This window comes from Sapajus apella, unplaced genomic scaffold, assembly GCF_009761245.1.
Source record: "Sapajus apella isolate SASKATOON/1434 unplaced genomic scaffold, GSC_monkey_1.0 scaffold7, whole genome shotgun sequence".
NCBI classification, from domain to species: Eukaryota; Metazoa; Chordata; class Mammalia; order Primates; family Cebidae; genus Sapajus; species Sapajus apella.
The window spans coordinates 3,222,025-3,235,226 of NW_022436947.1; the positions used below are offsets into that span (position 1 = coordinate 3,222,025).

Here is a 13,202-nt window from a genome sequence, read left to right on the forward strand (position 1 = left end):
AGTGAGCTGAGATCATGCCACTGCTCTCCAGCCTGGGCGACAGAGCAAGACGCTGTCTGGGGGTGGAGCAGAGGGAACAAAACAAAGCTTCTTGCCCAGATGCATAATGACAATCGGACAGAATGGAAAATCAAAGACGGGGGTCAGCCCAACAATGGTGTTGGACTGGAGGGTATGGAGTGTAAAAATGCAAAGGAGGGAGATGAGTGAGAAAATGCTAGAGAGCTCTGACCCTCCCAAAGCAGCTAAAAGTTACAAGAAAGGGTTGTGTGGGCCTGGCGTGGTGGTTCACGCCTGTAATCCCAGCACTTTGGGAGGCCGAGGCAGGCGGATAACCTGAAGTCGGGAGTTTGAGACCATTTGACCAACATGGGGAAACCTCATCTCTACTTAAAAAAAAAAAAAAAAAAAAATCAGCCAGGTGTGGTGGCACATGCTTGTAATCCCAGCTTCTTGGGAGGCGGAGACTGGAGAATTGCTTGAACCTGGGAGGTGAGGTTGCAGCGAGCCGAGATTGTGCCGCTATACTTCAGCCTGGGCGACAGAGCAAGACTCTGTCTCAAAAAAGAGAAAAGGTGGTGGGGGGTCATGTGATCTGAAGGTAGCCATGTGAATTTGACACATCTTTCAGAAATTGCATTCTCAGGAAATAGTCTATTTCTTTTCCTTTTTCCTTTTCTTTTTTTTTCTTTTCTTAAGATGGGGTCTACTAGCTATGTTGCCCAGGCTGGAATGCAGTAGTGCGATCTCAGCTCACGGCAACCTCCATCTCCCAGGCCCAAGCAATTCTTCCTCCTGTAGCTGGGATTACAGGTGCATGCCACCACAACCGGCTAATTTATTTTGTATTTTTAGTAGTGATAGGGTTTCACCGTGCTAGCCAGGCTGGTCTCGAACTCCTGGCCTCAAGTGATCCTCCCACTTCAGCCTCCCAAAGTGCTGGGATTACAGGCATGAACCACCTCGCCTGGCCAGTCCTGGTTGTATTTAAGACCTTCCCTGAGGTCGAGAGTGAAGCTCCTCTGTAACCCCACCCTGGCTCCCTGCCTGGTCCCTTTCCCCTAAGGCTACTATAGCAGAATGGGGCGGAGCTTTACTCCTTATTAGTTTATTTCCTTCTAGAACCCTTTAGAGGAGAGGCATCCTGATTAATATGGATCCAGCTGTTTTGTATTACTGAAGGAAGATGAGTTTACTAAATCAAACATTCTTCTGAGATTATTGGTAGTATTTTTAGACAGGGTCTTGCTCTGTCACCCAGGTTGGAGTGCAGTGATGCAAGCTCAGCTCACTGCAACCTCCGCCTCCTAGGTGCAAGTGATTGTCACCCTCCTGAGTAGGTGTGCGGTACCACGCCCTTCTAATTTTTGTATTTTTAGTAGCGATGAGGTTTTACCATGTTAGCAAGGCTGGTCTCGAACTCCTGGCCTCAAGTGATCAGCCCACCTCAGCCTTCCAAAGTGCTAAGATTACAGACATGAGCCACCAGGCCAGCCTCTTCTGAGATAATTATGTTCTCTTACTTCTGATACTTTTTGAACTATAACTTGCCAGCTGGCCATCTGAACTCTGGACACGACTATAACGCTCTCTGTGGAGAGAGAAATCACTCTAATATGTGTACTTCAAAGTCCCATACACTCGAGGTGACATAATTCCCCCTTTTTCATCTCAGACCCCCAAGTTATATAAGTGTAAACATTATTATAATAACCCATGCAGATATCCTATCAATGTTATCAACAGAACACGTCCCAAACAAATTCGTTTTCTCCCTTAATTTCCTTTTCTTCCTCCTGATAACCTTGTTCCTGTCACTGGTGTCAGTGTTCTTCCCTTCCACCAGACACAAAAGCTCTGTCGTCATTCGTGATCCTGTACCTAACTTTCATCATCTGTTTTTAATTCTTCAATTATTTTCTAGCATCTCCTTCCTTTGAGAGACAAACCTATCCTATAGCAGATTGCAAGACATGGATAGAAGATGATACTCTAACTTTGTATTGAAAGAAAGATTTAGTAGCACATGCTACACTGTTTGCTAAATAGACATTTTTGTGGGCTGAGCTCAGTGGCTTATGCCTGTAATCCCAGCACACTGGGAGGCCAAAGTGGAAGGATCACTTGAGCCTAGGAGTTTGAGACCAGACTGGGCAACATAGTGAGGTCCCGTCTTTTTTTTTTTTTTTTGTAAAAGACAGTTTCCTGCTGATGAACTCATAGTATTTTGTACTCATTGCTTTATTTTCTAGCTTTCATGAATCTTACTATCCCAGCTTCTTGAGATCAGAGACTTTCTCAAAAATCTTTTTTCAAAGATGGGGTTTCACCATGTTGGTCAGGCTGGTCTTGAACTCCCGACCTCAGGTGATTCATGCGCCTTGGCCTCCAAAGTGCTTGGATTACAGGCGTGAGTCACCATGCCCGGCCTCAAAAATCCATTTGTAAGGTACATGCCCTGTAACCGTCAGGATCATAAGTACAAAACAACAAAGTTAGAGGATGATGCTGCCGGTTAGCTGGTTTCACCCCTTAGCAGTGGGAGTGGCCTTCACACAGCTCCCTCATGGTGCTACCATGCAAATGCATTGCTCAGCAAAATCATCAGTGAATACATGTCACAAATTCTTGGGAACTCTCAAATTGTTCAAACCGTAAAGGTCACATCCATGACAGCTGAAGCTCTATAGTTCCTTATCCAACTAGCAGTGCTGTGTGGGTACACAATAGGTGCTCCCTAAGTGGGGAGGGTCGAAGCGGATAGGACTAGATAGGATGATGGACAGGCAGGTCTGGGACGAAGTGAAGACAAGCTGGCGCTTAGACATGGCATTATGTCCCTCCTCTTTAAGGTGGTTGAGGCCATGGAGATCATGCTGATAGCTGTTGTGTCTCCGGTCATCCGCTGTGAGTGGCAACTGGAGAATTGGCAGGTGGCATTAGTAACCACGGTAAGTACCTGCCTCCTGTGCTTTTGGGTTCTTGAGGGCCGGGGCTCCCTTTCCTCCATCGTGCAAGGCTGAGAGCCAAAGGGTATCTCACCCCGTGGTACGTTGGCTTCCAAAACTCAAGGGTTTGCAGGCTGAAACCCTCATTCAATGTCTTCCTAGCCTTGTTTTCTTTGTCTAGCGTGCGTAATCTTGAACTGCTTACTATCCAGATGAGAGATGCAAATCAAAAAGTGATCCCTAAGTCATGGGTTAGTCACAGGTTAAATCGGATCACTCCTTCAACTTGCTACTCCTTCAACTTTCCTCAAAGACCATGAAGAGTAGCTTTATGGGCCAGGTGCAGTGGCTCATGCTTGTAATCCCAGCACTTTGGGAGGCTGAGGCAGATGGATCACGAGATCAGGAGATGAGACCATCCTGGCTAAGATGGTGAACCCCTTTCTCTATTAAAAATATGAAAAATTAGCCAGGTGTGGTGGCACACGCCTGTAGTCTCAGTTACTCATGAGGCTGAGGCAGGAGAATTGTTTGAACCTAGGAGGCAGAGGTTGTGGTGAGCCGACATTGCGCCACTGCACTCCAGCCTGGGTGGCAGAGTGAGACTGTCTCAAAAAATGAAGAAAAAAAAAAGAATACCCTTATTGGCTGGGCACAGTGGCTCATACCTATAATCCCAGCACTTTGGGAGGCTGAGGCAGGCAGATCGCCTGAGGTCAGGGGTTTGAGACCAGCCTGACCAACTTGGTGAAACCCCATATCTACTAAAAATACAAAAATTAGCCGGGCATGGTGGTGGGCACCTGTAATCCCTGCCACTTGGGAGGCTGAGACAGGAGAATTGCTTGCACCTGGGAGACGGAGGTTGCAGTGAGGCGAGATCACACCATTGGACTCCAGCCTGGGTGATGAGTGAAACTCCATCTCAAAAAAGAAAAAAAAAATAGCTTTATAAGTTGCACATCAGGTTTTGCTAGAAAACGGAATTGAGGGCTGGGCACGGTGAGTGGCTCATGCCTATAATTGCAGCACTTTGGGAGGCTGAGCTGGGCAGATCATGAGATCAGGCGATCTAGACCGTCCTGGCTAACAAGGTGAAACCCCATCTCTACTAAAAATATACACACAAAAAAGTAGCTGGGCATGGTGGCACACACCTGTAGTCCTAAGCTACTCAGGAGGCTGAGGCAGGAGAATCGTTTGAACCCAGGAGGCAGAGGTTGCGATGAGCCGAGATCGTGCCACTGTACTCCAGCCTGGGTAACACAGCCAGACTCTGTCTCAAAAAAAAAAAAAAAAAAGAGGCCTGGCACGGTGGCTCACACCTGTAATCCCAGCACTTTGGGAGGCCAAGGTGGGCGGATCACCTGAAGTTCGGAGTTCGAGACCAGCCTGACCAATATGGTGAAACCCTGTCTCTAAAAAAAAATAAATAGGCCGGGTGCGGTGGCTCACGCCTGTAATCCAAACACTTTGGAGGACAAGGTGGGCGGATCACCTGAGGTCGGGAGTTCAAGACCAGCCTGACCAACATGGTGAAACCCCGTCTTTAATAATAAATAAATAAATAAAACAGGGGAAAAAAAGAAAAAGAAAATGGAATTGAAGATATATATCATTCTTTCAAAAGGCACTTATTAAGTTAAGTGCCAGTGGACACTGTAGGCATGAGTGCTGGGAAGACTACAAGCTTATCACATCGTCTAGCCAGAGGCAGTGATGGGAGGTGAAACTGTAGAGGTAAGCAACAAGAGCCAAAACTCCATCTCAAAGCAAGCGAACAAAAATGTGATACAAATACGTATGACAGTTTTTCAGATGACCATTTTGTGTAACAAAAATCAATATAATAGCATTACCGACTTTATGGTCATATATTTCTGATTAGATGGGTATGAAAGTATACCTTCTATCACAGAGCTTTGCAAAATCTTTATTTTTAATATTAAAAGAGGCTCCTGATGTGTAAGCATGTTGGAAGCCACACTGGAGGGTGGGAATGTAATACTGGGGTTCAGGGTGTTCTCAGCTCCCCTGAGAGGACGTTTCTCCAGGTTCTTGGTCTCCTGCCCTCTCAAGAATGAGAGAGGGGACCATGGCGTGGTGCGCAGTAAATGCCGGACTCAAAAGTGTTTGTAGAAAGTGATTTATTTAGAGAGAGAAACAGCTAACTCTCACAGGGAGTGAGAGAATCCAGGAGAGGAAAGCAGCTTCCACACTGAGTGGAAGGGAACAGAGAGATATGGAGTTTAGGAGGGAAGACAGGCTTCCACGAGAGAGTGTGGAAGGGGACCCCAGGGGGGAAATCCAGGACAGAGAAAAACAGCTTCTACCAAGGGAGTGTTCATGGGAAGGGGATCCAAACGTGGAGTCCTAAGGGGTATGGAAGAATAAGAGAACGTTTAACCTGGGAGGAACCCCCGCCTTCTCTAAGACCCCTGGCCAATGAAAGGAGTTCCTTAGAACTTTCGCTGGACTGACTTTTAGTTTCTTCCGTGCCAGCAAAATTTAAACAAACTTAAATCTCCCAGATGGAGATAGATGGGAGGTGGAGAAAATATGGCGCTGGGAAGTTCTTGCCCTAGAAACTACGCCCCGTTGTGGACCCAGTAAGAGAATACATTCCTTCAGGAGGCCATTGGAAGGCTTTAAGGAAGGATGTGGTCAGTTTTCTAGGAACTCCAAGGAGATGAAGCTGCAGGGTAGAAGGCCCGTGAGGGTATAACTGTGGTAGGGTTCATCTTTTCCAGTGCCCAGACAGAGCCAACTTATCAAGCAGGGGAACTGCAATAAAGTGTTTAATACACATAGAGCTGGCTATACCAGAGGCCAGAGTTTTATTATTACTTACATCAGCCTTCCTGAAAATTTGGAGGCAAGGGTTTTTTAAAGATCGTTTGGCCGGGCGCAGTGGCTCACGCCTGTAATCCTAGCACTTTGGGAGGCCGAGGTGTGTGGATCACCTGAGGTCAGAAGTTCAAGACCAGCCTGGTCATCATGGTGAAACCCCATCTGGAAAAAAAAAAAAAGATAGTTTGGTGGGCAGGAAGCTAGGGAATGGGTATTGCCGATTGGTTGGGAATGCACTCATAGGGGTGTAGAAAATGGATCATGTATGCTGAGCCTGCTTTTGGGGAGGGGGGCACAGGACCAGTTGAGTCAGGAAGTCATGGGTCCGGGTGGAGTCATCCTATCGTCAAAAACGCAAAAGTCTGAAAAGATGTCTCGAGGCCAATCTTAGGTTCTACAATAGTGGTATTATTTACAGGAGTCATTGGGGAAGTTGCAAATCTTGTGACTTTCAGAACAAAGGTTGTAAAGCGGCTGGTAATCTTTTAACTAAGCCTACATCTTAACAGAATTCAGGCCCCTCTCATAACCCTAACCTGGTGCCCTTTTATTACTTCTATAAAGATGTTTTAGTTTTGGAAAGAGCTATTAACATCTAAACCATAAACTAAATTTCTTCCGAAGTTAGTTTGGCCCATGCCCAGGAATGACCAAGGACAGTTTGAAAGTTAAAGGGTAAAATGATTTCATTAGGCCAGATCTCGTTCACTGTCATAATTGCTCACTGTTACAATTTTTGTAAAGATTGGCAACCAGCAGGTGAGGAAAGGTTGATTTATCTGGGTATTGAAGCTGGTGTTAAGGAAGACAGGACTTTGTAGGTGCCAAGGGAAGACTTCTCATCACCTTCCAAAGGTTCATTAAAAATCAACGGACAGAAGGTAGATTCACGGGAAACAAGGCATACAAAATTTTATTTTGATGGGGATAGCAGGGAGGAGTCACAAGAGTGATTACCAATAACAGTGCGATACAGGAACATATATAGCCTTTTTCACAGGGGAGGAGGATGGTGGGCAGATTCTTTAGAGAGGCAATAAGTCATTAGGGAGAATGGATGGACCAGGGAGGTGAGGGGTGGAATTGCAGAGGAACAAAGGTTATGCAGGTGAATCCCCCAGGTGATCTCTGGGAGCTGCCTTCAGATGACTAGGTGGAAAGTCTGGGGCAAGGTAATACCCCCAGCCCCTTCTCTTTTTTGGTGGCTGATCTTTCTTGGTAATTTGACATGATCCCTAGGGAGTGGGTTTAGGACAATTGCTTTTTTGTTTATTTGTTTTTGGAAACAGAGTCTCCCTCTGTTGCCCAGGTTAGAATGCAGTGGCGGTGGCGCAATCACAGTTTATCACAGCTTTGAACTCCTGGGCTTAAAGAATCCTCTCACCTGCCAGGCGTGGTGGCCTTTCACCTGTGATCCCAGCACTACGGGAGGCCAAGGTAGGCGGATCACCTGAGGTGGGGAGTTTGAGACCCGCCTTACCAACACAGAGAAATCCTGTCTCTATTAAAAATACAAAAATTAGTGGGGTGTGGTGGCGCATGTCTGTAATCCCAACTGCTCAGAAGGCTGAGGCAGGAGAATCGCTGGAACCTGGGAGGCGGAGGTTGCGGTGAGCTGAGATAGTGCCATTGCGCTCCAGTCTGGGCAACAAGGGCGAAACTCCATCTCAAAAAATAATAAAAATAAAAATAAATAAATAAATAATCCCCAGCCTCCTGAGTAGCTGGAATATGGGTCACCACACCTGGCTAATTTGAAGAGGCTGGTCTCTAACTCCTGGCCTCAAGGGATCCTCCTGTCTAGGCCTCTCAAAGTGCTGGAATTACAAACTGAGTCACTGCCCCTGGCCCAGTTGCATTCCTTTTGGAACAAAGTTTCCTTGACCAGATAAGGAAATTGCCAAGAGAGTCCTTCCCTGTGTGTGAGGACGAAGGAACGAGACAAGGTTAGAGGGTGTTGATTCCGCACAGCTGCCTCTATCCTGTCCGCACCTCAAAGTGCCAGTCATTGTTGTATCACTTTGTGAGCCCCAACAACTTAATAGAAAGAGGAGCCCAGGTGCTCAAATCCTCACTAGAGGGAGTGTGCAGGAGGTAGGTAGACCATGATGGGTGGAGGATAGAAGTCAGGTGGCAGAGGCCTTGAGGACAAATTGTGTGAGATAGTAAGGGTTAGTCTGAAACTGGTGGTACAGAATTCCAGAATTCCTCCTGCCCCCTAAACTTACAAGGCTGTGTGGAAAGGAGTAGCCCCCGAAGGTGGCAGGGTAAGGGGATTCCCTGTCACTCCCTGTCTTAAATCTTACCTGTGAATTTTAATCTTTAGGGGGTGGCAGGGAAAATTCCCCCTCACCAGAGGAACTGGTTAGAGTTCTCTCAGATAATGGGTGGTATTGCCCAGTTGTGTTTTTCTGTATTTTGGAGGCTAGGAAGTTTGGATTCCAGTTGTATGCCCAATCATAGCAGCACATCTAAAAATCTGCCCTTATTTTTATGAACTGAAATTAAATACTGAGGAAAAAATCTCATTCATCTGAGGTTTATTGAGCCAGAGCTTGAGGGCATGACTGGGAAGACCGTAACAGTCCAGCAGGTCAGATCGCTTTCACTGACTCAGTTACAATTTTGCAGTGGTGGTTTTAAGTTACAGAAACATCTGTGGCTTGAAGCAGAGGTTTCTGGGTGACTCAAGATTTATATTTATTTATTTATTTTTTTTTTTGAGACAGGTTCGTTCTTGTGGCCCAGGCTGGAGTGCAGCAGTGTGATCTCGACTCACTTCAACCTGGGCTTCCTGGGTTCAAGCGATTCTCATGCCTCAGCCTCCTGAGTAGCTGAGAGTACAGGCACCCACCACCATGCCCAGCTAATTTTCATAGCTTTGGTAGAGATGAGGTTTCACCATGTTGGCCAGGCTGGTCTCGAACTCCTGACCTCAGGTGATCGGCCTGCCTCGGCCTCCCAAAGTGCTGGAATTATAGGCCTGAGCCATTGTGCCTGGCCTATATTCTTCTTTAAAGGAAAGACAGTATGTAGGAAGCGGTGGGTAGCCAGCCAATGAGACACTTGGTTACATTTTTGTGCGATTTAAATTAGTGCCCAGTAAATCTACATTTATGTCAGATGAGGTGAACATTGGAAGAAAAGGGGAGTAAGGAAAGCATCAATTATGCAGACATCTCAGGGTAGGTGGAAGAATGATCTCATCTTCTGCACCTGGGAAGATGAGCTTGCCACCAACATTATCAGTGTGAAATCTAACAGATAGATGTTAGTTGTAGAAGCTAGACTTAGATTGAAAACCTAAGTTAAAATAGACTTGACCTTGTTTTGTAGGAGGATATGGATCTTGAAGGTTTCAAGGCCAGCAAAGAATTTTCCGTGGGGTGAGGGGCTGGCCAATGGATAACGCTTTGACATAAGATTGTAAAGCAACAGCTATTGATCTGGGAAAAGGATGGCCAGTGTTACGTGACTATCTTCAGACTTAACCTCCTCTTTGGTATAATGAGTTTGGAAGTCGGAAGAAGTTTTATTTTTTCCATTATTTTTATTTTATTTTTTAGATGGAGTCTCTGTCACCAGGCTGGAGTACAGTGACATAATCTCAGCTCACTGCAACCTCTACCTCCCAGGTTCAAGCGATTCTCTTGTCTTAGCCTCCCGAGTACCTGGGACTACAGGTGGTCACCACCAGGCCTAATTTTTGTATTTTTAGTAGAGATGGGTTTTCACCATGTTGGCCAGGATGATCTTGATCTCTTGACCTCATGATCAGCCTGCCTCGTAAAATACTGAGATTACAAGTGTGAGCCACCATGCCCATCCTCATTTTCCCATCGTATTATCTTAGTTCCATTTCCCTTGTTAAAACTCCTGTTATTATAGGGAACTGAAGTTGACCTCTTACATTATTTATTAAACTCCTGTTGGCCGGGTGTGATGGCTTACACCTATAATCCCAGCACTTTGGGAGGCCAAGGCAGGCGGATCACCTGAGATTGGGGGTTCGAGACCAGCCTGACCAACATAGAGAAACCCCATCTCTACTAAAAATACAAAAAAAAAAAAATTGCTAGGTGTGGTGGCACATGCCTATGATGCCAGCTACTTGGGAGGCTGAGGCAGGAGAATCGCTTGAACCTGAGAGGCAGAGGCTACGGTGAGCTGAGATCGTGCCATTGCACTCCAGCCTGGGCAACAAGAGTGAAACTCTGTCTCAAAATGAAAAACAAAAAAACCCTCCTGTTATTGATTTTGGTGCCCTGGTTCCTTTTTGTGTTTTTAAAGCTCTAATACTTGTTGTCCAAAAGACCAGCAGGATGGCTAAATAAGAGAAAGGACAGCTTTATTGGCAGTAGTGATTTGTAAGCATGGAAGAGACAGTCTCCAGTGTGCATTGAAGGTGCTCTCTCTTGGAAGAGAAGGACAGGTTGGGTTTTATGTTTCACAAGCCTATCGCTTCCTCATCCGTATTTGGCAGGTTTGGGGGCAAAGCTATACGTATTTGCGAGGTGAGCCTACATGCAGACTAGGTAAGCGTGTATGCAGCATACATCACTTCTTCACTTTGAGGCAGGGTTTTAGCAGTAAAATAAGGTGGAATTTGGCTCTTTATATCAAAAGGTGAACTATAGAACATAAACACTGTTTGTGCACTGCCTGTGTAAACTGCTGAAACTGGCCTGAGGTCTGCAGTGGCTTATCATGAAAGAATGTCTGTAAGGCAATGTCTCTGGCCAATCAGGACTCTAGTGGTCTGGGTGGTAAATCAGCTTGGTATCTCAGAAAAGAATTCAAGAAATCTGCCATGCCTGCCAGGCCCTGAACCCTTGACCTGTAGATAACGTTCCTTTACTTAACCCTGGGGCCCATCTTAGTTGCTAAAGGGGTGTCTATTCCGATGTTTCAGATCATATAGAAAAATTTTAGAAATAAAACAAGGTGTTTCCTTAGACTCGTAATAAAGCGACTCGATCGGTTTCCATTTTCTCCTACGTATAAAATACAGTTTAGAAAGTGTCAACCTAAAATAACAGAGCAGCTATCCAGAGAAATGAGTTTATCTGGAAAGGAATGATAGGGATTGCAATTTGGGAATTCCTGTACTGTGGTGAAGAACCACGGCCGGGCCATAGGTGTGCCCAGGAAGGCAAGGAAAGGCAAGAGTTCTTTAAAGGCAAAATGAGGAAAGCTATATAAGTTATTTTGAAATACTTGTCCTTGGCTACAAGGATCAGTAACAACAGCGGCATCAGTTCAAGGCTGGACAGGCTGGATATTGTCATTGATTGCAGAAGCAGTCTTTTTTTTTTTTTTTTTTTTTTTTTTTTTTTTTTTTGCCTAGGCTGGCCTTGAATTCCTGGGCTCAAGGGATCAGTGTTCTTGTTGCAAGGCTGTGGTTTTCAGAGTCCTTGGTGGCGTTTTTGTGCTAGGCACGTGTGCATGACAACCCCTCCTCTTGTTGCCTATGATCCCATTTTGGTAGGGTGGCCTAACTGACTCCATTTTGGTTCTCATGGCTTTCACTAAAGCGTTACTTGCCAATCCTTGCATCTTTAGGGTGACTCTATAAATTTATATTGCTTTTTGTTTTTTGGAGACGGAGTTGTGCTCTTGTTGCCCAGACTGGAGTGTAATGTCATGATCTTGGCTCGCAGCAACCTCCGCCTCCTGGGTTCAAGCAGTTCTCCTGCCTCAGCCTTTCAAGTTGCTGGGATTACAGGCACGTGCCACCATGCCTGGCTAATTTTGTATTTTTAGTAGAGACAGCTAATTTTTAGATGCCCAGCTAATTTTTGTATTTCTCCATGTTGGTCAGGCTGGTCTCGAACTCCTGACCTCAGGTGATCTGCCTGCCTCAGTTTCCCAAAGTGCTGGGATTACAGGTGAGAGCCACCGCGCCCGGCTAACCTTGTATTTAATTCTAACTGATCTGCACCCCTGTTGGTCTGTATATATGCACATCTTAGTTCCTTGAGAATGCTGGAGATCCAGGTGCGGCATTTGACCTGTCACTATAAAATTACATGATAGTTTTTTTTTTTTAGTACATGATACACATGTAAATGCGATATTTACAGCTCACATTTCATTGGCTGCATTTGTGTTGTTTCCTATCGGTAGCTACAGAAGCTTCTTCTGGCAGGTCCGCAGTCTCTCCCTCCTTACACCATCACAGCTCCGAGGACCTCTCTCTAAGCAACTGAACTTGCAAGAGGCCAGGCTGTTTCCTGCCCTGGGCACCTCCTATCCTCCTGTCTGGGCTTAGCCCGCCTGACTCTGGCCCTGTTCCTCAGCTTACTGGGAACAGCTCTGCTAACGGAAGGGCCAGGCTAATGAGCAACTTTGTCACCGTCTCCTGGGCCCCGCAACCCCGTTTTCTGAGCAGTTGTTAATTGAGGAAACTGAAGGAGTGTGGGGCTATGACGGCTCTTGTGTTTTGTGAGTCAGAGTTAATGCTGAAAAACACTTCAGGTGGTGCTTAAATCAGAAATAGAGGAGTCATGTTTCGTATTAAAGACAAGCACCTGCAGAAAAGAGCTGACCCTCGGGATGTGGCCAGAGTGCTGGGAGAGGGAGTAGGGGTTGATCGCGGGCGGGGGAGGGGAATGGGTGTGTGGGTGGGATGGGTGGGGAGTGGGGGTCGAGCGCGGTGGGGGGGAGAGTAGGGGTCGAGCGCTGGGGGTGGGGAGCAGTAGTCGAGCCCGGGGGTAGGGGAAGGGTCGAGCGCGGGGTTGAGGGGGAAGGGTGGGGGAGTGGGGGTAAGTGTTGAGCGAGCGGGATGTGAAAGCATGGGGAAGGTCGAGTTCGGGAGGGTTGAGGGGGAAGGGTCGAACGGGGGGTGTGGGGGAAGGGGGGCGTAGGGGGAAGAGTTGGGGGAAGCCAGAACAGCATGCGGGAGAGGGGAGAAGCGCACAAGAGAGGGTCAGGGGCGTGCCCATATCCGATGGAGAATCAGGGGCATTAGGAGGCTAGGGTGCGCCTGACGGAGGATTGGGGATGCTGGAGGAATAGGCGTGCACCCAGTGCAGGGTCAGGGGTGCGCCCGATGGAGGGTCAGGGTGCTGGAGGGTTAGGAGCATGCCCGATAGATGATAAGGGGTGCTGGAGGATTAGGCCTGTGTCTGGTGGAGGGTCAGGGGCGTGACCGATGGAGGATACGGGGTGCTGGAGGGTTAGGCGCGCACCCGATAGAGGGTCAGGGACGTGTCTGATGGAGGATTAGGGGCGCCAGAGGGTTAGGCACGCGCCGGATAGAGGATCAGGGGTGCTGGAGGATTAGGCGGGTGTCCCGTGGAGGGTCAGGGGTGAAGGATTCCAGGCGCTGGAGGGTTAGGTACGCCTCTGCTGGGGTGTCAGGGTCGTGCGGAATGGAGGATCAGGGGCGCTCGAGGGTTAGGC

At 47.2% G+C, this 13,202-nt stretch overlaps 1 protein-coding gene across 4 annotated transcripts in view; it reads left to right on the top strand.

Annotated features, from left to right (window-relative positions):
* Positions 1-13,202, top strand: part of SVOPL (SVOP like) — a 105,739-nt gene that overhangs the window by 18,570 nt on the left and 73,967 nt on the right. For 2 of the 4 annotated variants that reach the window (XM_032275864.1, XM_032275865.1), the window contains one exon: positions 2,853-2,951. In XM_032275864.1, coding sequence (XP_032131755.1) covers positions 2,853-2,951 — 99 coding nt within the window. Of the gene's footprint in view, positions 1-2,852; positions 2,952-11,920; positions 12,380-13,202 lie in introns of those variants that run through there. The other 2 variants (XM_032275866.1, XM_032275869.1) reach the window with 2 other exon arrangements.